Below are 26,832 nucleotides of genomic sequence, written 5' to 3' on the forward strand. Positions count from 1 at the left end.
CTGCTTTCATCTTCCTCTTTAAATTCATGCCTAGTCTTCTCCTCCCACCTCCTCATTTTCTGTGGAACATATAAAAAAGTTCAATTAATGCATATGATTTTTACAGCCTCAGTGTCTCTTTAAGAGTTTGACTGCACCTATAGAATGCTTCCTTTATCTCTTTTATTACCCCCTGGTAGTATCCCCTTTCTTATTACACTCCCTCTAACACAATTCCTCCATCTCATGTTCCTCAGTCTGCACCAGGCGAGAATTGAAAGAGTTATATCTCTTGTTTCTGCAAACCTATTTCCTCATTTACCACCCATCTCAAATTTTCTCCTTCCACACTGTTTTCTTTTCCCATTAATGTCTTCCAAAACGTTCTTTATGCATTCACCGTTTTCTCATTTTACCTACATGCTTCTGCCATGAACTACATGTGACCTCGACAACTTCCACAGTGTTGACAGACTCAATCCCTGCAGACTGCAATGGCACAGCCACATTTGCCATGCTGTGCCATTAATATTCCTCTATCTTGTCTTCCAGGTGAGGTTTCTGAGGCTGATTAAGTGACTGTGAATTTGCCTGAGGTGTGACAAGTCTATGTAAGCACAATCTGAGCCCGCAGCAAAGGCAACACGAGGTTCATTGCTTACCCTACAGCACACTGATTTGCTACTGGCAAACTGTGCACGCACTGACGGGTTAAGCAACACCTGCTACCATTCCCGACCAAATTACTGTGCCTACCACTTGATCTTTTGTTTAAGTCATCCTTGCCTGCAATGACTTAACACCATTCAGCTGGGTAATACATACAGCAAAGTCTTAGTCTTAGAGCTTTTATTCTTTCAGATGAGCAACTTTGTAACATATTCAGGAATAATTTTTGTTTTAATGTCACTGTAACTAATGTAACAGGAACATCAGACATTGCTTAACATTTGAAATTACCTTTCTCAGTATAGAAACGATCTGTTGCCTTACTGAAGGAGACTGACTGTTCAAGTTGTACATCATAAAAAAATGAATTAGTTGCATTTCTTCCATAGACACAATTTCTGTGGTACGATGGGTTTCACAAAGTAAACCTAAAGCATCAATGCAAACCTGAAAGATATTTGGAAGTTAACCATAAAACAGCTACTGGCACCTATGATGATATCTTTGTTTTAAAACCATGCTGACATAGTGATCAGGATCAAAGCAATTGTTCTAATTTAAAAGTACACATAAAAGGTTGACCTTTACCTGACTGTGCTGATGAACTAGACCTTGTTTTATACATTCAGTGGATACAAGACCATTGCTCATGATATTTGAAAGCTCCAGGTGTCCGTGAGCCCTGGCAGTTCTCAGGCATGCCATTAATGCTCCAAGAGCTCCTCTAGTACTACAAGAGCCTAAAAAAAATTAAAACTAGTAATAATATAGTTTGAGTAACGCAAACAATGTACTGTTTGCAATGCTTGTCAGAAACTCCCAACACTTTCCACATGACCAACCTCCACCCCCTTTTATTTCTACCCTGTAAATCCCAAAAGATGGTCCTGTTATAGATTAAACTAGTTCTAAATTGCCTGGTTCCTGAGAAGCTTCATCTTGGACACATATGAAAAAGAAGACCTTACGAGGTCTCACAAGCCATTATTTTAGAATTACACTAAATCACATCAAAAACTAAAAGAGAAACATAAATCTCATGTGCACATACTTGCAAGAAAAAACAGTCTGTAAAACCCTGTTACTGGACACACCTGTGTAAGAAATAACAGTGGAACCAAAAAACAGTAGAAGGAAATACAGATACATAATAAACCTTGGCATTTGAAGTGAACAGTAAGGCACCCACTAGGTGGGAAGGAATAGTAAATATTTTGCTCATGTCATGAAGACACATTTGTGGTTATTATGACTTTCACCTTGAAATACTAATAGCAATAATAACTATCTAGAATTTTTCTCCCAAGTTAATTCTAACAACAATAATAGATCAGAAATCACGTCTGAGATGTTTGTTTTAAAAAAACAATTATAATTACAAACACTAAATTTATTTTCTTACCCAGATTAGCATCTGCAGAGGCCTGAAGAATTCTAATCATGTAGCTCAGGCTGTCAGGGTTACATTTGAGTAATTTTGGTAAATAGTAATCTATTATGTAAGTAGTTTGGTCATGGTTCCCTTCACATAGTATTACTAGAAGAGGAGAAACCCAGATGTTGTGCCACTGATCAATCCAGGTGCTTTCTCGAAAACTCGAAATAAAATGGGCTTTGTGATTTGTAAACATGGTTTCCAGAAGATCACTAGCATAAGGTGCAAGAGACTGATCATTCATCACATCCAGGATTTGTACTGGAATTGTTCTGTCCAACTGCAGTATATTTTCAGTGCCCACACACTCCACAAGACAGCCAAGAGAAGAGTACTTCCCTTTCACATGCCAATCCAAGCTTAGTAAATGCTTTATCAGCCTTGAAAAGAAAGGGTCTGATTCTTCATTGGATCCAGTAATGGTGCCTTGGTGTATCTGAAGAAGATTCTTGAATATCAATTTGGTTTGGTGCCTAATGGCATCCAGAGGGTGGTCCCAGTGTGTATAAATGTATTCCAGCACCTTCCCAATTATGTCAGAGTTCCCATTAAGCTTGATTTTCAGATTTGGAGAGCCCGAAGCAAGGGTAGCCAGTGCTGAATTAGTCCAAATAGCAAGAACTCTAGACAAACATGTTGCCACACTGGATTCTTTTAACCTTTTAAAAAGAACAAACAAAAATAAAGTTTATTATTTTCATTTGTCACTTTAAAAAAAATAAATTTGTATTTCAAAATAATTATTCATCACATTCATTTACCTTACACAAAAGGAGGTAAGAAGACACTAGCCATTCCGTAAGGAAAAGGAATGAGCGCAGAAGTGATGAACTGAATGTTGTAAAGTGTATGCTTGTTACCTGACATGCTATTAAGTGGCCACAGCTAAACTGCCTAAACATTAAAAGAAACCTGACATGCCACACTTCATTTTAAAAAGCAAAAATAAAAATTCCTATGTAGCTGCTAATATTTGAGCAGTATTACGTTACTGCATGCTCCTTGAAAATATAAGGAAAACTTTTCATTGCCATATAAAACCATCAAAACTGAGTCCCCTACGTGCAAAAACAAAAATCACAAAACTGACCTCCAGTGTAGGAACAAAGGTTGAACTGAATACGTGTTTTAACCTCCAATCCAATAGCACTGGTAAGGCCATTAGATGCAAGCAGTCAATGCTTGCAGTAAGAAAACAAAAAACTCATCTTTCTTCAAGTATTTCACGAACTGGTACACTTTGTTTTCTTCTTAACTTTTAAGAAGGATAATGTCCTGAAACTAAAGTTTATCTGACTACACAAGAACTGATTCTGACATATCTTATCATAAAGGAGGTGGTAAATTAATCCCACTCATGTTAGAAAACAAAATTTTATTTTAGCGTGCAAGAATAAATTGACATTTAGAATTATCTATGCAATATCCTTACATTTTTCAAATTTACAGTGTTATTCTGAATATATTAAAAAGCTGATGTGATCTGTGGCAAAATCTAGTATCATTACACAGAAAACAGAGATATTTCACCAGGACCATAGGAGTTATGTTAAAACAGAAGTAGAAAGATAAACCACTCCTCCCAAACATGAAACAACACAAATCAAAACACAAACTTACTCTGAACTCAAAGACAACAAGACTGATGCAATGTCTAATAATAGTTTCTCTCCATTTTCACCCATGCTGCCATTCTTCCAATCCAGCATAGCCAGTGCTCCATGGCAAAGAAAGAGCAGGACTGAGTCAGGGAGTTCTGCTGTGCACAGAGCCCCACAGTTACTCACGAACCACGCCGGCACGCCTGTGTGGTTCATTGTCCCAAGAAGCAAGTCACTGACCTGTAACAGCAAAATAACACCCATTACAGTATGTCAGCACAGGAGAAAAAGCTATTTCGGGCACAACTTAGAAGGTGTGAAGGGATTTCCTGTACACTAGTTTTCTCAATTCAAAACCCTGGTCTTATTATTTCAGATGGCAAGGAGAGAGCAACAGATTTATGCCCCAGATGAAGACTGAGGCAGAGGTTGGCAAGTCTCTGTATCAGCAAACCCTCCAAACAACTCTGACAGCACAGATTAACAACACTATGACATTGCACAGTCCTAGTGAAGAAACACACTTACCAAGGAAGGTAATTCCTCAACTGGTTCATACATAGCTCTAGTAAACAGAATAACAGCCAGTCCTGACGTAGTCTGGACAGTTTGCAGGAGTGTTGCTAAATGGTAGAGAAAGATATTTTACATTAGAGTGCAGCAAACGTGTGCTAGAACTATATATCCAAATTACAACAATGGTATTGCATTTTCCTAGACTACTTGCAGTTGTATAATGACAAATCTGTAGTGTCCACCTGGCTAGCAAGTATTAATGAATTTATGTTCTAGTGTAATAGGAAACTGTCAATATCTTTTAACAGATAGAAAATATAGAACTGCCCAGTAAGACAAGGAGGACTGTGGCAGAGCCTATGGACACACGTTAAATTCTACTGTACAAAAATGTCTGTATAAAAAGAAAATATAATTAGTTATAGTGCACCCATAAATTGTTCTGACAGCATAATTCAGAGAGATGTAAAAATTTCTGGTAGGCACAGACATTCAGCAAGTCCCAAAAGCATTTCTGTTAGTTTCTGAATTATCAGTAATAGCATTTACATTGGTTTTTTACGGTAGGAAAAGTCAAACTGTAGACTCCAGAACCACAAACTACAAACCAAAGGACCAACTACTGTTCCCACTCCTCTTAGTCTCACTAATTCAATTTCCATTCAAGTTAAAGTTTTTATACATACAGGTTGTATTTACTACAAAGACAACAATACTGAGTTAATAAAAATATTTGGGTTTGAATGTTACTAAACTTACCATCCATTAGGAAGTTTGTGGAGCTCTTCAGTAAACTACACATACACTGCCAAACAAAAGATTCATTGTGTTTCCAAACATTTCCCTGGATATTTTCTTGTAATTTCTGTATAAGCATCATTGAAACTTTAATGGCTATCAGTAAATCATGCATTAACTGAGTCTGAACAATACAATTTCCCAGATTCTTTCTGTAGAAAAAAAAAAAAGACAAACATGCATACAAGAAGGATAATAGAGCCATTCTTCACCATCCCCAGAAACCTACATTCTGCCAACTTCAGAAAGAATTAATGGTAAAAACTAATTTATCCCTTGAGTTGACCAGATACATTAACTACAGGAAAAAGAGAAGTGGACTCAAGGGTAGTCTGTTAAAATGAAGTTAACAAAAAAAATGACAAATTCTGCTGCCCCTTCTGCAGGTTCCTGTGACAAACTTTCACTCATTCAATTCTGCCTGAGCAGAGCTGAATTTTTCCAGAAACTTTCCAAAAAGACCAACAGAATGCAGTGCTGCTCTTTTCTCATTCTTCAAGTAGTTCCTCTATGTGCAAAGCATATTTCTATGATTCAACTTTTCTTTTAACATGAAAATAGAAAATACCTAAACTTTCAGTGTACAAAACACTTCATTAAGCACCCTCCTCCTCTGGAGAGAGACCACAGTGAAGAGACCTCACTTTATGCAATGATGGAAAATATCAAGGTATTAAATGATGACTGCTGTGACAGACTAAACAGAACACAAATACTGAATTAAACACTCATGGAAAGCGAAAGAGTATTACTCTACCTGAATTTTATACCTACTGATTACACTGTTTAGTTACAATTCAGATAGCAAAACCACAACTCAAACATCTCCCTTAGAAGTAGTAGCTCCAACACAGTATCAGTGCCTTACTCTATTTTATATAGTATTTGCCACAAAAGTAAGAAATCAGCAGCTTTTTTATTTAAAATACACATCACTGTAAAGTGACATTCCCATCTTTCATCAATTAAAGGGATACTTCAAACCAAACCACATTATCTTGCAAGAGTGAAACAAAAACAGATAAAATAGAGCTTGAATTGAATTCACTTGCCTGTTTTCTTCCTGTATGTCAAGTAGTGACTTCTGCAGAAACTGAAGAACTAGTGAAAATAATTATGGTATGAATTTACTTAAAAGAGAAATAGAACAGAAAAACGCCAGCAAATCAAGCACACATACACATCATACCCAGCTACAAGGAACAGTTATCCATAGAGTGGTGTTTCTTCCACTCCAACAACAAATTAAACTGACATTTCAGTGCAGACCAAAACAAGCAATGCTGAAGCAAAATCTCAAGCTGTTTTGCAACACCCTGATACAAAACAAGAGTTTCCAACCCACTTGGCTCCCTCCTATGAGTTATTGAGAATTCTGGTTCCTCAGCGAAAAGCTGAAACTACCAAAAAAGACACAGCAGCCATAAAAGGTCCACACAAAGCTGAACACTACTTGCATGCTGAGGGCGCAATATGTCAAGTAATCCCACATTACCAGAAATCAGATTTCTGCCAAATTACTATCAAACAAAATACTTGCCCAGTGGGCCTGGGTTTGCTGTAGTTGATTGTTAACAGTTCAGTGTTCCCACATCCAACTTTATTATGAAGCACAACACAGAGAATGCATCATGCAAAGTAGCATCAACTCCCCCAGCCCTTTAAGAATCACTTTACAGATTTATGTCTAGGGTTGCTCAATAAAGCAAGACTGACCCCTGGAAATTAAAGCTACAAATCAAAGTCTTGTCTTTGACAAAAAAGTAGCATGTGAGGGTACTAGTTATTGAAAATTAACCAGAAGGAAATCAGATCTGATAGATCTTCATGTCTACTTCATGTAACTTCTTCCCATACCCATCCCTCCCCCAATAACCTGCAGTGAAGCTTATTTTGCTGTAAATATAAGTTTACCTTCTTCAAACAGGTTCTTAATACTTGCTCTACCTAGAGGAAAGAAAATATATTTTAAGTACTGAATATCAGCCAGTACTATCTATTTAACATAACTGCAAACATTATTATCAGGTGTGGTACCAAGGTGCCAACCAGCATTGAGCAAATCAAACCAGATGACAATATATTCAATGTCACTGTACCTAAGCTGAAGTCCTCCATGCAGGAAGCAAGGTTGTCCAAGACTTTTCTGTACAAATACACATCTGTGGTTTTCAGTTCTGCCCTAAGGCAGCACACAAAGCTTTGCACACCTAACATCATCAACTCTTCAGGAAGACCATTCAGTGAACTGCAACAGCAAGAAACAGCACAATCAGTTTGCTTACACTGAGATGTTGAACATCCACTCAACTGAAGTCAATGTCAGCTACAACTCTAATAAACAGAAACAGTCTGTTTTAAAATAAGCATGCAGGTTCTAATTTTGCAGCTAGAAAAGCTGTCAAATGGGTGTAAAGCTCTGGCCTGCCACCAAATACAGGACAGAAGCCCTGCATCTCTCAGTGGGGACAATGAATCTCTTCTGACAAAGAAAGGAAGACAGCTAAGCACTGGATTTTAAAAAACATTAAGGCTGTAATAAATTCACTAAAGAAATATAGCAGTAATTTTGCAACAGAAAAATTTAATTGCAATAAAAACAGAGACAAGAAATCAGTTTAGTTATGATTCCTCTGAACCCCTTTCTCTTGACAAAGCTGAGATTTTTTTTTTTAACAGAAGCATTCTAAATTTCTATTCTAACACTGGATTTTAAAATTCAAAGTGCTAATTACACAGTATGTTGTCTTTCCAATAATGAAACAGATCAAAATAATACTTCACTCTGAAGTTATTTACCCAATAAGTTACTTATAATTAAAATTTTTAACTAAGCCAGAAAAAAAATAGTACTAATATTCACGTATTAGCACCACAAATTTTCAGTAATTAAACTACAGCAATTTGTTGTGAATGACAAATTACTGACTTCTAGGTAAAGAGAGCATTTAAACAAAATAAAGGCTTACTATTCAATTTTTTACCTTGCTAATACTTTTTTCAAAGGATTCTTCATACTCAGTGAAAAATATGTCTCTCCCAAAATATCCAAACAGGCTTTAACCATGGGATCACATGCAGAGTTTTGATCCATCTTCTTCACCAATGGTATAATCTACAATCAAAAGATCACAGGATGAACAAAAAGCTCTAGATACACTATCATTAACAGTGGCAGATTTCCCTCGCCTCCAAGTATATGGTGGGAAACTGTCCTCTCTTTACTATATTTCCTTTGAGTTTGAAGTGATAGATAACGTTCCAAGAACACCTGTAATACCAAAAATACACACATACAAAATAGCAAACTTGGTATCACTTGTCTTCCACCATTTTCAGTAACTAATTTAAGTACTAGAATTACATTTCTACTTGGTGTATGTGCAGCACTAACAACTGCTTTTTACCTGTTTCCAAGAATGCCTAAAACATTACAAAGTTTATTTTGCATTGTATTCCCCATTAACAGTGCACGACACAGTTACCAAAAACCACACTAACAACAGTGAAGTCTTACTTGTTTAATACACTGGATCTGCTGGATGCCATTTCTCAGTTGTGCACAGTGCAGAAGCAGAGAAGCCAGGTTTTGCTCTTCAGCCTTTGAAAACTCTACATTTGGAAGAAAAATCCCTTTTTAGAAAGGAATTACAATAAACACTGTAAACAATACATAATTTATAATAATATAAAATGACTGTTTCCTGATGTTTAGAGGGAATCTCTTGTGTTTCAGGTTGTGCCCATGGCTTCCTGTCCCATCACTGTTCAGAACAGAAAAAAACCTGGCTCTGCCTCCTTCATGTCCTCCAATCAGGTATTTTTCACACATTGGTAAGATGTCCCTGAGCCTTCTCTTCACCAGGCTGAAGAATCACAACTCTCTCAGCCTTTCCTCATAGGAAGGATGTTCCAGGCCCTTCAGCATCTTTGAAGCCCTTAAGCATCTTAGAAGCCCTTAGCTGGACTCTTTGTCCATATTGCTCTTGCATTGGGGAGCCAAGAACTGATGCAGTGTACCAGGTGTGACCTCACCAGTACTATCTCATAGTAACTTGAGTATACTTTAGTATACAAATCTTGCATTACTTGGTGTTGGGTTTTTTAAAGTAAATATCACTGGAAGTTTATATCATCAAACAAACATGAAGAAACCAAAAAAAAACCCCCACAAAATAAAAGACTATAGGAACAGTATCTTTAAATCAAGTTAACTGCAGAAAACACAAAGACTGGGAAAAATACACTGAAAATGACCTCCACAGAACCCTTCCAACCTCAATCATTCTGTGATTCCTGGAAATTCAGTATTAACCCACAAATTAATGCTAGTACTTCATATATCACTGAATTACAGGTGTGCAAGTGGGGTCACAAGTAGGACCTTCTTTCACCTTCATACCAAAGACAAAACAAAATGAAGAGTTTTCAAACCAAAAATACAGTGCTCTAAAGGATTTTTTCAACTCTGTCAAGGTAAGAAGTCATTGTCATTACAAAATAAAACAAACCACAGCTGACACCCACAAAGCAAAACCACTGGAAATAAAACATAATAAGCAGAAACACAGATCAATTTCAGTAACTACTCAAAGGCAAGAGAAATCACACATTAGTTCAGAAAAATACACTCTGCTTACTCTGAAGTTTTTCAAGTTGATGATGATCAAGGAAGAATGCATCCACTTGAATTTCCTTCTTCTTCTTTAAAACCATTTTAGCTGATTAGAGAAATACCTCCTTAAAAAACAATACACAAACAAAAAAAACCTCAAACCAACAGGTCCCATTGTTTTAAAGGCATAATTACAAACACTTTCTATGATAACACTTTCTTTTCACTGTCCTACTATCCTGAAATAATGTTTATTGCATTACCTGTGCAATTTTTTTTCAAAGTAATAGCTCTCTTTAATTTTATCAATTTCAACTATTTCAAGCATTTCATCCAAAATTCACCCAAACTGCATGACACAAAATGGAACTCATAGCAAAGAGGAATTGCTATATGCATGACAAACTGTCTCACTGGAGTTTTTACTGCACTTGTTACATAGTCTCTGGCATGACCCTGGATCTATTGGATCCATCTATTTGGAACCATCATACAGAAGCATGGTAGTAATGGAACAAAACTTCTGTTGTTCTGTTTTACGGTTCAAAACTCATTCAACTGTATTGATGTCAAGTTAGAACTGTGTAGCAAACAAAACTGCTTTGCTATTATGAATGTTGCAGAGACCAAGTTATTCTTCTTGTTTTAAGTAGTTGAAATTTAATGTACTTACAGTTTCACTGACATAAAAGCTCATTATTAACAGAAAAGCTGAATTAGGAAAGGACCTTTGGATCTGGACCAATCTCCTGCTCAACCTGGGCCACCTGAGCCAGTTACCCAGGCCCACGTCCAGATCTCTTTTGAATATTTCCACGGATGGAGACTGCACAGCCTCTCTGGACCACCTGTGCCAGTGCTCGGACACCCTCATGACACACGTGGTGCTTCCTGTTGGCCTGAGGGGTCCCCCTGTGTTTCGGTGTGTGCCCATGGCTTCCTGTCTCGGCACTGGGCACCACTGAACAGAGCCCAGCCACATCTTGTCTGCACCCCCCCTTCGCATATTTCTATACACCGGTAAGATCTCCCAGTCTATTATCTACTCCCACTTGGAGTATCCAACACCGCAGCCCTCGGCACCCTCGGGCGGTCACGGGAAGACAAGAGCCCGGCTGCCCAGGCCCCGCTGCCCGCAGGTGCCCGCGCCGCGCTCTCCCTCTCGAGCGGCCCCGCCCCCACCCGCGGCCCGAGCCCTCGGCCGGACCCGGGCCCGGGCCGAGGGCCGGGGCCCGGGCCGCAGCGCTCCACAAGCCGGCGTCTGGCGCCGGTGCGGTGCGCGCCGGGAAATGGCTGGGGCTGGCAGTGGCCTACGCGCGAGAACCCCACATGCCCTTACCCGAGCTTGCCGGTCGCGTCCCGCGCCCGCCCCGCCCCGCTCGCCACGGCCCCCCGCCCGGGCCAACCGCGGCGCTCCCCGCACGGCAGCCACGGACCGACCGCCCCCGCAGCGCCGCCGCAACCGCTCGGAGGAGCGCCCCACGCAGCTCTCTCGTCCCCGCTGCGCGCTCTGGCCGCAGCGGGTGCCGCCTTTCTTTGAAAATACTTGTCTGTACTAAAAGGTAAACCACAACGCGAGGCTCAGAATCACAGAATCAGTTCGGTTGGAAGAGACCTCTGAGATCATCGAGTCCACCTGTGTCCGAACACCGCCTTACCAGCTAGACCATGGATGGTACCGAGTGCCACGTCCAGTCATTTCCTTAAACATCTCCAGGAACGGTGACTCCACCGCTTCCCTGGAAAGCCCATTCTAATGGCTAATCACCGTTCCTGTGAAGAACTTCTTCCTAATGTCCAACTTAAACGTCCCCTGGCACAGCTTAAGACTATCTCTTCGTCCTATTGTCCTGTCGTCCTTTTACGGATACAGCTGGTTGCCTGCGAGAAGAGGCCGACCCCTACCTTACTCGAACCTCCTTTCAGGTAGTTGTAGAGAGTGATAAGGTCACCACTGAACCTCTTTTTCTCCAGGCTAAACACCCCCAGCTCCCTCAGCCACTCCACACTGGACGTGCGCTCCAGACCCTTCACCAGCTTCATTGCCTGTCTCTGGACTCGCCCAAGGGTCGCTGGCCTTTGTAAAGCACAATTAGCTTTCCTTATTTTAAAACATATTCTCAACTTTGAGAAAAATTGGTGGTAACTTTGATGTATCTCATGATAGCTTGTGTTTCTCTCTGAACAGCTACTCTCTCTCCTCAGTTCCTGAGAGTCCTCAGCAGTTTTAAATGGATATTGAGTCTTTCAGAGCTTAATTTGTCGCATGCCCTTACCACACACAGCAGCTTAGCAGAGCCACTCCAAAGCTGACTACATTTCAGAGCCAGAGGAAGCAAACCCCAGTAAAGCATCCAACACAAATCAAGCTCGTATAGGCAAAATCCTTTTTCCAAGGAGTAGAAAAGAGCTTGACTAAACACTTCACAAAAATCCAATAAATTTACTTTGAAAAGCACCCTCCATTTGTTTCTTTCCTCTTAACCATACCTCTCAATCCTTTACAGCAGTTCATAATTTGTCAGCACTTACGCATTTTCTAAAATTATAGAATTATTAACCAAACCCAGCTATTTTTTATATATAAGCATTTATACATTTATACATTTTCCAGTACCTCAAGAGAGCCTACAAGAAAGCTGGAAAGGGATCTTTTAAAGAGCACGTAGTGACAGGACAAGGGGGAATGGATTCAAACTGAAAGAGAGTAGGTTTACATTAGATATTAGGAGGAAGTTCTTTGCTGTGATGATGGTGAGATACTGAAACAGGTTGCCCAGAGAAGCTGTGGTTGCCTCTTTCCTGGAAGTGTTCAAGGCCAGGCTGGATGGAGCTCTAAGCAACCTAATCTAGTTAAAGGTGTCCCTGCCCATGGCAGAGAGGTTGGAACTAGATGATCTCTAAGGTCCCTTCCAACCCAAACCACTCTATGATTCTCTGGTTTCTTTTGTTGCCAGAGCAGATTTGGTTTTTTTTAGTTTTCAACATCCACGTGCTGTGCCTTTCACAATCCTCCCAGGCCACATGTGAATATAATGTATATAACAAGTACATAATTGGCAAGTGATAGAACTAACAAATGGGGATGGTCTTTCCTGAATCCGTAACTTGTATCTAGCAAAAGGGGAATCTTGCACTCATTTTTAAAATGGTTATTGCAAAAGGGGCTGCTGTAAAATGCCAGCTCTACATAGCAGTTGTGCTTCCACAAAGATTTAAGAGCAACAACATTTTGGCAAGGAAAAGGGAGAAAAATATTGCCACTTGACTTTCACCCAATAGTGATTTTCTTAGCAATCTAAAGCTGCTAGAGGCCACAAGAGTTTGCTCAGGACTTTCAACAAACTTCTGGATCCCCCTTTAACACTGAAGCTTCACAGTACCTTCTGACATGGTAATGGCCAAAGGAATTGAGAAAAGGTTTAACTACATACAAACACAAGGAAAATAACTTGAGTTTTTAATTGTTAGTTGGCTGACTTTTCCCTCTGTTTTGGGTTCAGCTACTTCTAGGAAATTCATGGTGTTATTTGGCACTACCTGTCACAGTGACCTACTCTAAATGCTGGATCCTCTTCAGCTAAAAGAGAGACTGAATGCTCACAAGTGATTTAACCTTCCAGACAAATCAGACAATACACCCTCATTTAGTGTAAGCAAAGTTCCTTCAGCCCAATGCAATACCTGCATATTTTATATTCAGTAAGATCCTCTTTCTACAGGCTACCCAACTTCAGAAAACCTTTTCAAGGTTCCAGATCATTTTCTGTAATACTATTTCCAGTAACTTTCTGCTTTCCAAAAGAGCTTTACTTTCCCCAAGGTTTTCCAGTTAGGGAAAGCATCAGTGTCAGGTAACACCTGAAGAATCTGTACTTTGTAGTTCAATGAAAGCAAAGAGGCACCTCAAGAAATTAAATTATAGCATGCAACACCCACACATTTTAATTGCTTTGTTTCTCTAAGAGCACCAAGTTTCCAGTATTCAAAATAACATACTTAGAACTAGCTCACATACCACCATTGAGCAGCTCAGCAGGCAGGGGTTTCGAGGCTTAACTGCTTTGAAAAGGTAAAGTAACTCTTTTCATAATTTGTGATCTGCTGGTAAGGAGCAACAGACCCTTGAATGACTGGTGCTGTGACTCTGATCTGCTCTGCTGCGTGCCAGAGATCTCGTCAGAGACCAAAACAGGATCGTAGCACTAGAAATTTCTAGGGAGAGAATAAAAAACAACCAAGAAAGCATCACTATGTCATTGCATAAATATACCTACACCTTGAACACTGTGTACATTGTTCATCCCTACAGAAGAAGAATGTAGTAGGACTTGCAGAGGTGTGGAGTAGGGTAAGAAGGATGGCCAAAGGTAGAGGGGTTACACCTCTCTGTGTAACCATTAAAGTGAATTTGTAACTTTGCTCTCAAACAGAAAATGGAACATGACAGAAATGTCTAAGAACGCTTTCATTGTCTCTGCAAAAATTTAGGGGCATCAAGTGAAACAAGTAGGTGGCATGTCCAAAACTAAATGAATTATTTAAACCACAGAGATCATCATCCTGGGACATTCTGGATCTTGAAAATCACATTTGTTCAAAAGCAGCTGGGCTAAATCATGGGAGAAACAAACAAAAAAAACCAGCAAAGGTTTCAAAACACAAAACTTCTGCCTCACGAAGTCTCTGAACCATTGGAGACTGGGACAGTATTCTGGGGTAATGACACTTAACTTCCCCGGGCCCTGCCTGAGGACAACAGCCAAGTGACTGGGTACCAGCCTGGCTGACCTTCTGCTCTGACATCCTGCTCATCCCATTTTTATTGGGATGTCCCAGCATATTTCTGCTATTCATCAGAAGTTTTTTCTAAGCACTGGATTTATGCTCACAGACTTTACAGTTTTGACAAATCAACATCCACCAGTGAAAATTCTTCTTAAAGGAAATATTCTAACCCATGGAAACTTTAATGTTCAAGTTATAAATTCTAGTCTTCTTGAGATATGCCTATATCAGTACGTAGAATATTTAATATTTTATGTTTCTTTCAGAGGGAGATGATAATCTCATAGTTTGAAAACTCTCAGAAATTGATTATTTAGAGCAATATAGAATTTTCCCACTATGTGGCGCCAAACAATTAAAAAGCAGTTAAAGGGAGACATGGACTTTCTCATAAACCGTAGTTTTCTTAAATAGAAAAAACCTTTATTAGTAACTAAAGTAATGCCAGATTCTTCCATTCAAAGGTACCAAAGCACAAATACTAGGGGCTATTTAGATAAAATGCCTTTTTTTCTGTCACAGAAAGACAAACTGTAGCCTTAAAACAGCAATATTTTAAGTCATATCATAATGATAATAATTGAACAGGCATGATCTTTCTCCCTTCCCCTCCTCCACTTACATAATCCCTTTAAAGTTTTTTGTTAAGAAAGATCAAGATACTTTTAAATTAATTTGAACATCACTTGAAAATGATCTATTTATTTATATAACAGTTTTGTAATTGCAACTAGTATAAAAAATATTTTTTCTATTGCAAGTCTCAAGTATATATATCATCTTTCCAAAGAATCTACACAAAAATGAATTCAAGAGAAGACACTGTATGATTTAAGATTTTGGAATCACAAAATGTTTCCTGGCATATATTTCCAGTTTTAGACACACATACCAATCTGAAATACCTAAACTTAAATGGTTGTAATGCTTATCAATGTGAGAAAGGACAAGAAGAACTCCTTTGTCATGACAGGGTAAGGTTCTGATCCAGCATGTCCATCATGTTCTACATATGCAGGAAAGTCTCATAAACCCAAAATTTTACACTCTAGTTGCAGGTTCGATGACAACTTGATCATCTCTAGAATGTAGCTAGTGGCATTTTTTGGATTAGCTTCCATCCTCTAGAGTAGATGTTTTGCAATACAATCTTCATAATACTTTAAAACAAATGAGATTATTGTTTAGTAAGATAACAAAGAATTTACTTTCTTGCATTAAGTCCATTACAGTAAAGAAGCCCGTGACACACATCTTCAGCCTATGGGGAGGCTAATACCTAGGAGTCCTCATTAGAGAGGGAAATATTTCATAATGTTTTGACTTTGGTTTACTGCTGTAGTGAGCCAGTTAACAGATGATCATTCCAAAGTGCAAATACTTGGTCTTGCAGTTTTCTTCTACAATGTACTGCCTATCAGGTTTTTTGCATTTTCTGCACATATTTGCAAGAATTTGTGCAGGTTTATTATTGCTTGCATGTAACTTCCATCAGTGAGAACAGTAAGGAGAAAGAATTCTCTTCCTGAGATTGTGTTTACACGTATAATAGTTTTCTGTGGTTTTGCCTGGAAGATTTATGGCTTTCCATCTTGCTTTCTAATTACAAAACAAAGTTATGTTTCGTTCTATGCATCCCAGTTGTTCCACTGGTAATTTTATTTCCATCAGTAACTGACCACACATTCTAGCCACTTCTACATACTTCACAGCTAAGGGCAGTTAAGAGAAAATCCTGAATACCCCTATTCCTTCTTCCAGAATATTGTTTTTATGCCTCTTTACGTATTGGTATCGAGAGCTGCATGACTGTAAAGCATTTTTATTACTCGAGGGCAGAGAAAATGTCAATACACAAAAAACCCTGAAAGAAACACTCATTGAGTGAGCAGGCTTTGCTCTCCCTCTTGCGGTCCAAGCACGTCATTCCCGTAGCCTCCGCTAGTTCTGTGCACTCTGGATTCAAAAGCTTTCTGCACACTTGGGTGTACCCAAAGAGAGCGTGTCACTATTGAAGTTTACAATATGGTCAAAGTTTTCATTAAAGGCCAGTGCTAAAGCATTTGGTATAGTGTTTGTTGGGAACCAAACGTTGATCTTGATTCTTTTAGCTAGATCTTGTAATGTAAAAAAATTTTTTTTCAATTTAAATGTTTTTAATGTAGATTGAACACTCTAGACAGAAAGTATAGGGTAGAAAACAATGCACTTCTTGCTATACGACCAATCATGTTTTTAATACATTTTTTCAGCGACCAGTGTTAAAAAAATACATGAGGCACTTAGGAAAGTACCAGCAAATGAAGCAGTTTCGGGAAAGTTCTTGGGATACTTTAAGGTCACTGCAAGTGAGTGGAAAATTGGAGGCTGTACTGAACTGAATAGGAAAAAATGAAATTCTGTGTATAATAACCAGATGGGGAATATTTGAGCTTTTAAGACCTTTTTATTTTTTTCAAACTAAAAAACTGCACTTCCAATGACTCACAGATGAATGTGAAAAAGCAGTTTAGTCTGCACACCTACATTAGAAATAGCCACCAGAGGAAGGGAGAGGTGTGGTTTGTTTATGCACCAGAAGAGTCTGTAAAACATTTTGCCTCCCTAAGTAACAACCCAAACAAAATACAACCCCTAAAACTCAATCCAAATCAATCTGTGTACGAGGAAGATTTCTGTACATGCTGGACAAGCAACATACTAATTAATTTTTCCAAATACTTTTTAATACTTTAGGCAGTCTTTTAAAAAACACAAAGACGACCGGTTACCTGAGATATACTCTCAGCTCTTTTCAACCGTATGGGACCAACAGCGGTCTGACAGCACGACCCACCAGCACACGCACCTGCTGCTTCACCCCAGCTGGAACCAAAACACAAAGTGTGTTGTTATCTATAGGACAGGACAGCTCTGCGAGACCCACTCAGCCCATAATATCCCCAGCACTGCCCCGGGGGCTGCACCGTTCCAGCTCTCCGGTTTGCACTTGACAAATGACCTTCCACAAGGTGTGGAATTTAAACTGCAGTAAGCGCCGACGTTGGAGCTGAGAAACGGCAGGGCAAGCGGATGCTTCTTCCTAACATCGTCTCCGAAATTAAGAGGAAAAATTCCTAATTCACAAAGGAACTTAAAAAACTGGTACGGGGAAGGACTACAGGCAGGCCGTCCCTTCCTGGGACCCCTCTGCCAGCCTTCCCCTCGCGGCGCTGGCTCCAGCCGCCTCCCCCCGCCCTCCGCCGGCGCGTCCCCGCCGGGGCCGGAGCACGCGGGGCAGGCGGCGCCCCGGGAGCGCGTCCCGCCGGCAGGACAACGCGGCCGGACCACCCCGCTCCGCTTCCCGGGAAAGGCCCCCAACTCCGAACCTCTCGCCGGCTCCCGGGCGGCCGAGCCTCGCAAACCCCGCCCGGCGCCCCCGCCGGGGGGCGGCCCGCTCCTTCAGTGGCCGCCTCGGCCGTCGCTCAGGCGGCCGCGCCGCTCCGCGGGGATGGCGGGGCGGGCGCGAGGGCGCCGGGCAGCGCCCACAGCCCGGACGGCGCCCGGCGCGGAGCCCACGGCCGGCCAGTTTTGACCTCCTTCGCTGCCCCCTTTCCCTCCTCTTCGCGAGCCCCTTTCTTTCCCGGGTCGCTCGCGCGGCGGGGGCGCCGGCCGGCACGGCGACGCGTGCCCCCCGGGTACACCGTCGGTGGCTTCGGGGATGCTGTGTCGGTCATCGCGGTGTGTCGGGTCACGGCAGGACCACGGGGTGCCGCGGGCGGTGTCCCCCTCGGCGGGGACTGGCGGGCTTGAGGGCGATGTAGGTCCCGTGGGTTCCAGGCTCTTCTCGTCCAGTTGGCAGTGCCGCTGCCGCATCCCTGCTGCCGTCCCAAAAATAGAAGAGCAGGAAGAACACAACTCCTAAACAAACGACCAAAATGAAGATACTTTTGAAATACCTACATAGCCAGATTTCGGAGTGTGACGTAAAAATTAAACATGGGTACTTAGTGTGATGTGACACTGCGATCTTAAAAATTGCTGTCATCAGGCGAAGGACATAAAACGATCTTGTGTGCTTTAATGTTGTTTGCTGCACACATTTGACACTGGTCAAATGCAGATGCAGATGAACTCTCTGTTGTGCCATTTCCCTGGGAAGCTGAGCAGGCAGTAATGAGCTGGGAGCAGGCAGCCTGGCCCCTGAAATCAGGGGGGCTTGCAGGGGTCTGTGCCTGGGACTGGGGTGGGAGGCCCTGGCTGACTGTGTTGTTTCACAACAAACTTCTCAATATATTGGAACCAAACTTCTCAATATGTAGGAAGCAGTAGGATGAAATTTCATAAATGAGATTTTGAAGGAAGTTTTAAACAGTTTAGACTACAGTTTGTCTGAACACAAAATTATGCAAAATGAGTCAAATGGAAAATAAAGTTACCAGTGTTTGGAGGTGAGTAAGGGCCCTGGCCAGCAACAAACCTGAGAATGACTTCCTTGATTCCTAAACAGGTCCACTTTGTGTCTCATTATTTCCCTTCTCCAGTCCAACCTTTATGGCTCCAGAAAAATTTTTAAGTGTCAATGAAAAGGTGGAAGAAAGGGACCTGAAATTTGAGAGGTATAGTCCAAATGGATTTGGGCTGGTGAACATTTTGGGATGGTGAAGTATATATTTGCACTTGTACTGTGCAAACCCACACCTGTCGAAGCAGAACTTACCAAGCTTTCTCCAGCACAGAAAGGACATCCAGAACATATGGACAGAATGTGAAGCATTTAGTTAACTAAACACTCAGTTTTGTTCAAAACTGAGGAAAACACTTGACAGAATGATAAGGAATATGTAAATTTTTTAACATGCTTCAAAAAGGTAGAACACTGTTGCCTCCTTCCCCCTGAAATATATTTTGATAATTTCCAAGCAGACGGCAAAGAAAAGGAAATTATATCAATACCTTTGGGGAGAATGTGACATTCTGACTTCTTGAAGCCTAGAAAGTGGTTTATAAACTTAAAAAATGAAAATGACGAATTTAATCTTTCCAGACTTGTCAAACTTGTCTCAATTAATTTTTGATGAAATAATTAGAACTTAAGGCTTTAATGTGCGCTTTTTTAGTTTACTTTTCAAAAGATTTAATTTTTAAAGACTCAGGGGATATGGAGGGCTTTGCGGTGGGAACTGGAGCAGGAAGAAGGGGCGGACTCTGAGTAGGTTTGAGTGCTGATTCAGAGTACTCTATTAAGCCAAGAGAGATGAACTCATTTTTTTCCTCCCTTGGGGAATCAGACAAGAAACAGGAAGTCATTGATTCTAAGTAAGATCATTCACTCTGCAATTGTAAACAGTGTATTATGTGCCTGTAAATATTTTCAGAACCCATTGGCTTGTTGGAAAATGCGAAGTAAATTATTACGATCTCTAGCAAACAACCCACCATAAAAAAAGTTATTTTCAATCTTTTTATCTGTAATGTTTATACAGTGGAATATTAATTAGCTTGGACATTGAGAAACTACTTGGCTGGACACACTGTTCACTGCCAGAAATCCATCTACTCAAATGCTTTGTCTGTTGAAAGACAAACATTTTAACTCCACCCTGTGATATTGTGCCCTACCGAAAGCAAAAATTCTTTCATTACTTGATCCGTTTGGGTTTTCACTGCCACAAACACTGAAATATCCCACTGTTAACCAGATGTTGGCTGTGTCCCTTTTTGTCTCAGGTAGCTGAATAGACAATCTAATAGTAAACTGCCACTCCTCATTACTTAGGAGAGCAGAGTCCAGGCTGTCTGTCCAGATCAACCTGCAGCTGAAACTACTTCTTCCCTCTGTAAAGTAGGAGAAGCTGCTGCTTGGAAGTGCCACCTTTTCCCTTAGAACGGGGGGAGTCTGCATAAGGGAGAGAAGAGCATGGATTAGGGATAGAACAATGGTGAGCAACTTGCTTCCCTGACAGTCCAAGGAATTTTCTGCCAAGCCTAAAAGATGGGGGGGAACGGTAAAAGACACAATAAGTGTCTTGGTCACCTCGAAGGATAGCAGTTGAAATGCTTGTGTACTTAATTTTTAGAACTCAGGTGTTTTAGGATCGACTCAGGAAGCTATCTTATTAACATGCTTAAATCCTAGTGATTCTATGGGGATTCCTGAGTGGGAGATTCCTGAATAGGGATGGTTGTAACCTCTGGCTTAGCAGCTTGAATCATAGTCTGCCGGACCAAGAGGAAGAAAGAGCCAAGAATGGAGCGGTTATCTTCAGACAAGTGATTGTGGTGGAAAACTGACAAATTTTATTCAGTTTTTCTTTCCTAATTTTTCTTCTAACTTAAGATATGGAATGAAAAAAACAAGGAAATTAGGGTATGTGACAAGGAAGAAAATTTTGAGCCAGTTTTTCATCTGTTGAGCTATGATGAACTTGAGAGTAATGCAAGAATTGCATTGGGGAATTTTAGAGGAGAACTAGAAAATATTACTATAGGAAAGTGAAGAACTTTTTGGAATCCTGCTCATGACTTTGATCTGTCTTGTGATGCTTTGCCTTTACCTTTTTTCTTCCTGTTGTCAGAAGCAGTGGAAAAGATAAATGCATAGGTCCAGCTCCAGCTGAGGGGTTTCAGCTGGGGCTACCTCCTCCAACACCGGGAGGAAGGGAAGTGCTTGAACTTAGGTTTCTGAAGTTCTGGAGTAGTCATGGGGAGGGGGGCTCTCCAAGGTGTTAATTAATCCATGCTAACTGTGTCAAGACTTGCAGTATGGAGATCTGTATTATGCATGATTTTCCTGTGTCAGCCTCCTTCATCACACTGAAAATGGTGGCTACTTGCCTTTCCTTGTGAGGATCTCACTTTTCATGGCGTAGGTGACAAACATGCAGTATAACCTTATGACTTGTAGTTTTTTCTTTGTTGTTATCTTCCATCTTCCACTGAATGGAGTTTTTACGTCTGTTTGTTATTTCTGAGATAAATTGGATACTTAAGAGCTATTCAGGCTTCATTTTCAAAGCCACACCTAAATGTTCAAAGCCCTGCAAAGGCCAGGGCCTTTGCTTAGCAAGGGAACTTCTTAGACTGAATGGTTACATTCAGCCTTCCACTTACTCTTTATTAAACTGTCTACAAACACTTGGAACGCAACAGAGCCCAGTCCTTCTGCTTGCACACAGATGATTTTCTTGGCTTCTCAGACTCAAACCATGATGAGCCAGCTCTCATCCTGAATAATTTTTCCAGTACTGCTTGTCCAGAAGGACATTGAGTTTAATTTCCAGAAGACATGAGCTGTTAAATGGGGATAAAAGCACAGATTTGAAACCAAAACATGCATGAACCAGGATGTCCTGTCTTCAACAGCTAATGCAAAGGGATTGTTTTTCATGTGTGAGGTCCATTAGGAACTATTTGCTCACCTGCCTTTGCATTTGGAAAGAGAAACTCCCCTTTGCATCTCATTAAGGATATTAAATTTTAAACACAATTTGATTAGACGTAAGAATTTTAAAACACTTCTAAAAGAGTCATCTGCCAAACATTTAACTTACATAAAACCAAATGTTCTACTAACATACAGGTAGTTACACCTATGTAATGCATTTTCTAAGCAAAAGCTCAGTCCTCTACAAGCCTCTCCTGTGTAAGAAAGGATATATACAGTAACTGAAGATTAAGATCTGTGAAGTGTCACTGCTTATCAAGGAAAACTAATTGCAGCCCCAAAATTTTAGGAGAAATTAAAATGTGATAAAACTAAATATTAGCAACACGGAGTTCAGAATTTGATAGTTATGATTAGGGCTTTTGTAAACTAATGTATTTTTACTAAGTTTTATGAAACTGTACATGTATAAAATTGGGGGACATTCTTAAGATTTATATAAAATAGGTTAGTATGTACAGTAAAAAAGTCAGACATTAAATACATACTCAATTTGATATGGGGATTTTTTCCCTTTTTTTTTTTTTCCAGCATAAATATGGCTGAACTTTCAGAGCCAGAAGGTACTGTAAACTGGAAGGAAAGATGTTTAACTTTGGAGTCACAGTTAATGAAATTTCGTCTCCAAGCAAGCAAGATCAGAGAATTGCTAGCGGAAAAGGTAAGTCTCATCATATGAATTTTAATGCTGTATAAATTATTTTATAATGGGGGCTGATCACATGTCATGGTTTGAGATTACAAGTACTGAGGTTTTTTCAGAAAAGGAAAAATAGCATTTTAAAACAAAATATATGGACAACAGGCATGTTTTAATGCTGTAAAAGAATTTCACACATCAGAATGTTCATTTTCAAATAAGAGCGCACTGGCAACTCTCTGCAGAAAAAAAATATGTATCCAGTAATCACTTTTACAACATTGAAATTAGTATTTAACACATTTATTGAGTATTTAAGATGTGATAAGACACAGAAATCATTGCAGAGAAAATCCAGAAGTATTATTTCCCCCAGTATTCCTGACTGAATCATGTAATTTACCAGATTTTATTTTCCTATAATAAGACACCTCCAACTATGGCTCATCACCTGAGTCTGGGGACCCAGGAAGTTGAAAAGTATTGTATCATTTAATTTGAAGAATACTGTTTAAATATGTACTTTATTGCTATTAGAAAGCAGTGTAGGTAGAAACTCTAAATTGTTTACCTAATCTTGCAAATTTTCTGTATGGCAAACCCTCATTGAAGAGGTATTGCAGAATATTCGGTTTTGAAAGAACAATAAGCTGTTCAAAAGCCATCCTTTAAAATTTCATTTAAGAATAAAAAAAAATAAAAAAGGAAAGCTACTTGTGTCTTTCATTCCAGTTTGCAAGGCTCACAGATAAGTTAATGAGTTACTATCATTGGTCTTGGAGGAGAACATCCATCAAAGAGTACAACAGTGTCTTCTGTAACACTCCACAAGATTATTGGATGCTTACACAGTTGGAACTGTTAGATCATACATATCTATTCTGTGTCTTTACTCCTTTTGGACCACTGCATTTTTGGATTCTGGATTGAAGTGAAGTGGCTAAACAGTGGACATGACTTTTCTGGGAACCTTCCAGCAGCCATAACTACCATGTTTTATGTGGCTGCTGCTGATTATAGTTTTGGCAACCAAAAAATTAAGATTCATGAACAGCCCTTCACAATACAATCTGAGTTTAAAGAAAATATTTTAGAAATTTTATTGCTTTCTATTTGACTTTTCACTTTGTTCCTTTACAGTTTGCATTTACAGGCTGTTAACTGCTAGAAATATCCCCTTAAATTAACAGAAATATATGCATAATCATGTCATTTCAAATATTGGCATTAAAAACCCCCGAACAAACAGAATAAGGGGGATAAAATCACAAATCTTCAGCACTGTGCCTGAAACAAAGCACTCCAAGGCAAATTACGCTCTCACATCTGTGATAAACATGACTCCAGAATAGTTTAAAAAATCTTAAGCACTTGTCATGTTATTGCCCTCTTGTTTTAATTTGCCTTATCTTTCTCAGAAATTTTAGAAAAAGTGAAGTGTTTACAAGAATTACAAATGGGAGAAACATTTTCTGGTAAAGACCACAGGTCCACCAAGTATTCAGTTGGGATAATTTGATATATTGCTCTCCTGAGCAGAGCATTAGCAGACTTCCTGAAAAATAATCCTTCTCCTTACTTTGTCACTTTGACTTTTTAATATGAATCTTTCAGTCATCAGCTGGAGTTCAGCTGGTATATGCATTCAAGACTGGTCAGAGCTCAACAAAATGAGATGATATTCATCTGCAAGTTTAGCAGTCTTGAAGAATTCAAAACCAACCGTGTTCAAAAAGGGAACTAAAGTGTTTGTGTGTATTTGGGAGTTGTTTTTATTTGCCAGTAATCCAGTGGGGTTTTTTTTCCACATATTTAGTTTTTGGAATTATACAAACAATTCTCAGTATTTGTTAAAGGAAAGACAGACTCACGGTAGTTTGAAATTAAACTGCCTGGAATTGTTTCTCACAAATATATTTGAGAAATAGCAAAGTGAATAATGAAGACTTGATTGGCCAGTACTTGATGATCTTCCTAATACTAATGACGAAGAATAATACAGCTGATGTCAGCCTTTATAGGTACTTTCTAGTACCTATTTGTTACCTGTTACAGAATGAGACAAATTGGCAAAGCACATAAATAATTCTCACTCTTACTTTGATTAGCACAGGCCTTTATTTGTGGTTTTGTTTACAATCATCTCTATGCTATGAAATGTGTACTCAAACATTGAACAATAGCACCAGACAGTGTTCCATTTCAAAATAGCAACAGAAATCACAGTACTGTGGCGTGACAGACATAAAACCCTGTGGGTATTATACTATGTAATTGTTGTAGAAAACAGTAAGAATGATACTGTGACAAAAACAGGTAGTCTCTACAGGAAGATAAGAGAAATGAATTGATGGTAATTCTCTAGCCTTTCTGTGTGTGTGTTTGAGAGGTACCTCTTCAAGACAGTGCATCAGGAAAAGGAGTTTACATCCTGTTACACTATGTATAGGGCTTTTCAGAAACTGCCATTGAGTTTTTCCCCTTATATTTGTTGTATAACTTAGTCTAAAACCAGATTTAAATAAGGGATTGCTTGAATCTATCCATTTCCAGTATTTTTATCTGTGACCTGTGTGCTTCTGTAAATGTATTCAGGCTGTGGATTAATTGAAGTACTTTTCTGACACACTAGAAATGAAATACCTTTGCACAGTTATCTTATTTAATATTGCCCCTGCAAATAAATGAACAATCAATACGAAAAGTCTTGAGTGTATTATTCCAGTAGATGTGTTCTAATTTAGAAGAACAAACTATTTACCGTGTTTTGTAAGTTTAGCGAGTAGTCATCCTTGAACCTTGGTGGTTGAGGAGGTTGAGAAATTTGCATTGTAAATGTGTTTCTGCAGTCTAGCAGAACTTAAATTTTTTAGTGACCTCGGGGAGAAGAAGAGAGAGAAGCAACAGAATACACAGTGTTTTCAGAAAACTTAATCCATTTGCTGTTGTTTATTTGTTTGAGTTTTTAATATTTTTTCATTTTGCCAAGTAAAGAGTCTATATTTATAAATCTAATGTGCAAAGAAAGAGACCTTGTTGGAGTTTTAAGCAGAAGCCGCTGCTGTAAGTGGGAGAGGTCTTTACAGGAATTTAAGGAATGATGTAGAAAGTATCCCAGTATGCCAAATTTAGGATGGCTGTGGAACTGAGTTTTAAGCAGAAACCTTTATTTTAATGCAGCTTGAGTCTTACGTATATGAAGAGTTTACTAAAAAAACCACTTTGTTGAATAAAAGATTACAGTGTTATACCGAAAGTTAAGATTCCAGCTGGCATTTCCAGTCATAGGAAAAGTTAGTGACCTTCATTCTTTTCATAGTAAGTACATTTTTCACCTAAAATATGTGTGCAACATCAGGTGTAAAGTTAATGTTCTTCCTGCTGCTAAAAAATTCTTTTAGTAGGAGAACTGCATCTCTGTCTTAAATTCCCACTTGGGCAGCCTTCACTGAATTTCTTTTTCATGACACCCTGTAAGGACTGAATATGGCACTAACCCAAATGTTGCATTATGGGCTGTCCAGTAATACTCAACATTCACATGAACATCTCCCAAGTTTGTTTCCTTTAATGCTGAGGGTCATTATGTTATGCTTTAAGTTATTTTCCTATGTATATTGATTTGTTTGCTTTCAACCTTCCATTTGGATATTCTCTGTATACATGCTCAGCTGGCAACCAAGTGTGTAGACAACAAATGCCATAATATTTATACTTTCTGTGCAGTTTATGGAAACGGAATGATAACCAACTTTTAGGCCAAATACTATTTCCTACATATTCCAAAGCATAACACATTTCAGACTTTGTCTTACAAACCAACAGCTAAATCCAGGTCCCATTGTATTTTTATTCATTTCACAGTCCTATTTATGGGATGTCATTTGACATTTGAAAATTAAGCAGATGCAGTATGTTTTGTTATCTCTGGCATGACAATTTCATGTTTAATGTTTTCAGAGGCAAAGCCTATAACACATTTGACTTAGGCAGTGATTGCCAATATGAAAATTGTAAAAAAAGCACAATGAGTATTTCCATTCAAAGGATTATGAAGGGTAAACTAAAAGGGAGTGAAGTACCATTGAACCAAAATTATTCAAATGAAGGTTATTTTTCAGTATTTCATTCCTCCTAAAAGACTTCTTGTCATGGAAAATACATTCAGATGCAATTAAGAAGATACAAGAGAAAGCAACGAGAGTTAAAGAGAATAAAAATGTCTATGGTTAGAGTTTTAGGTCTGTTTACACCTTTTTAATACTACACATTTTTCTTATAGTTTCATTTTGATGCCTTGTCTATTATTAAGTTTTTCTATTTATTATAGAAAACTATAATAGTTTTCTATTATACTGTTTTATA

At 39.3% G+C, this 26,832-nt stretch overlaps 2 protein-coding genes across 5 annotated transcripts in view; one reads left to right on the forward strand and one right to left on the reverse strand.

Annotated features, from left to right (window-relative positions):
• THADA (THADA armadillo repeat containing) overlaps positions 1-17,501 on the reverse strand; it is a 163,115-nt gene extending 145,614 nt beyond the window's left edge. The window contains exons 1-13 of the mRNA XM_018085265.2: positions 17,173-17,501; positions 9,639-9,738; positions 8,516-8,610; positions 7,983-8,113; positions 7,098-7,246; positions 6,913-6,945; positions 6,051-6,099; positions 4,960-5,150; positions 4,213-4,307; positions 3,704-3,924; positions 2,051-2,742; positions 1,237-1,388; positions 940-1,095 (exon numbers count right to left, since the gene is read on the reverse strand). Coding sequence (XP_017940754.2) covers positions 940-1,095; positions 1,237-1,388; positions 2,051-2,742; positions 3,704-3,924; positions 4,213-4,307; positions 4,960-5,150; positions 6,051-6,099; positions 6,913-6,945; positions 7,098-7,246; positions 7,983-8,113; positions 8,516-8,610; positions 9,639-9,714 — 2,040 coding nt within the window. The 5' untranslated portion in view covers positions 9,715-9,738; positions 17,173-17,501. The remainder of the gene's footprint in view (positions 1-939; positions 1,096-1,236; positions 1,389-2,050; positions 2,743-3,703; positions 3,925-4,212; positions 4,308-4,959; positions 5,151-6,050; positions 6,100-6,912; positions 6,946-7,097; positions 7,247-7,982; positions 8,114-8,515; positions 8,611-9,638; positions 9,739-17,172) is intronic.
• A 4,864-nt stretch (positions 17,502-22,365) lies between these two features.
• PLEKHH2 (pleckstrin homology, MyTH4 and FERM domain containing H2) overlaps positions 22,366-26,832 on the forward strand; it is a 49,090-nt gene continuing 44,623 nt past the window's right edge. For 3 of the 4 annotated variants that reach the window (XR_003916362.1, XM_008932910.3, XM_018085186.2), the window contains exon 1: positions 22,366-22,488. Coding sequence is in view for 3 of the 4 variants with exons in the window: in XM_008932910.3 (XP_008931158.2) it covers positions 22,366-22,488 (123 nt within the window). In the remaining variant the exon portion in view is untranslated. The remainder of the gene's footprint in view (positions 22,489-26,832) is intronic. The other variant, XM_029965034.1, reaches the window with a different exon arrangement.

Source organism: Manacus vitellinus, unplaced genomic scaffold (genome assembly GCF_001715985.3).
Source record: "Manacus vitellinus isolate BGI_N305 unplaced genomic scaffold, ASM171598v3 scaffold_8_pilon, whole genome shotgun sequence".
Taxonomy (NCBI): Eukaryota; Metazoa; Chordata; class Aves; order Passeriformes; family Pipridae; genus Manacus; species Manacus vitellinus.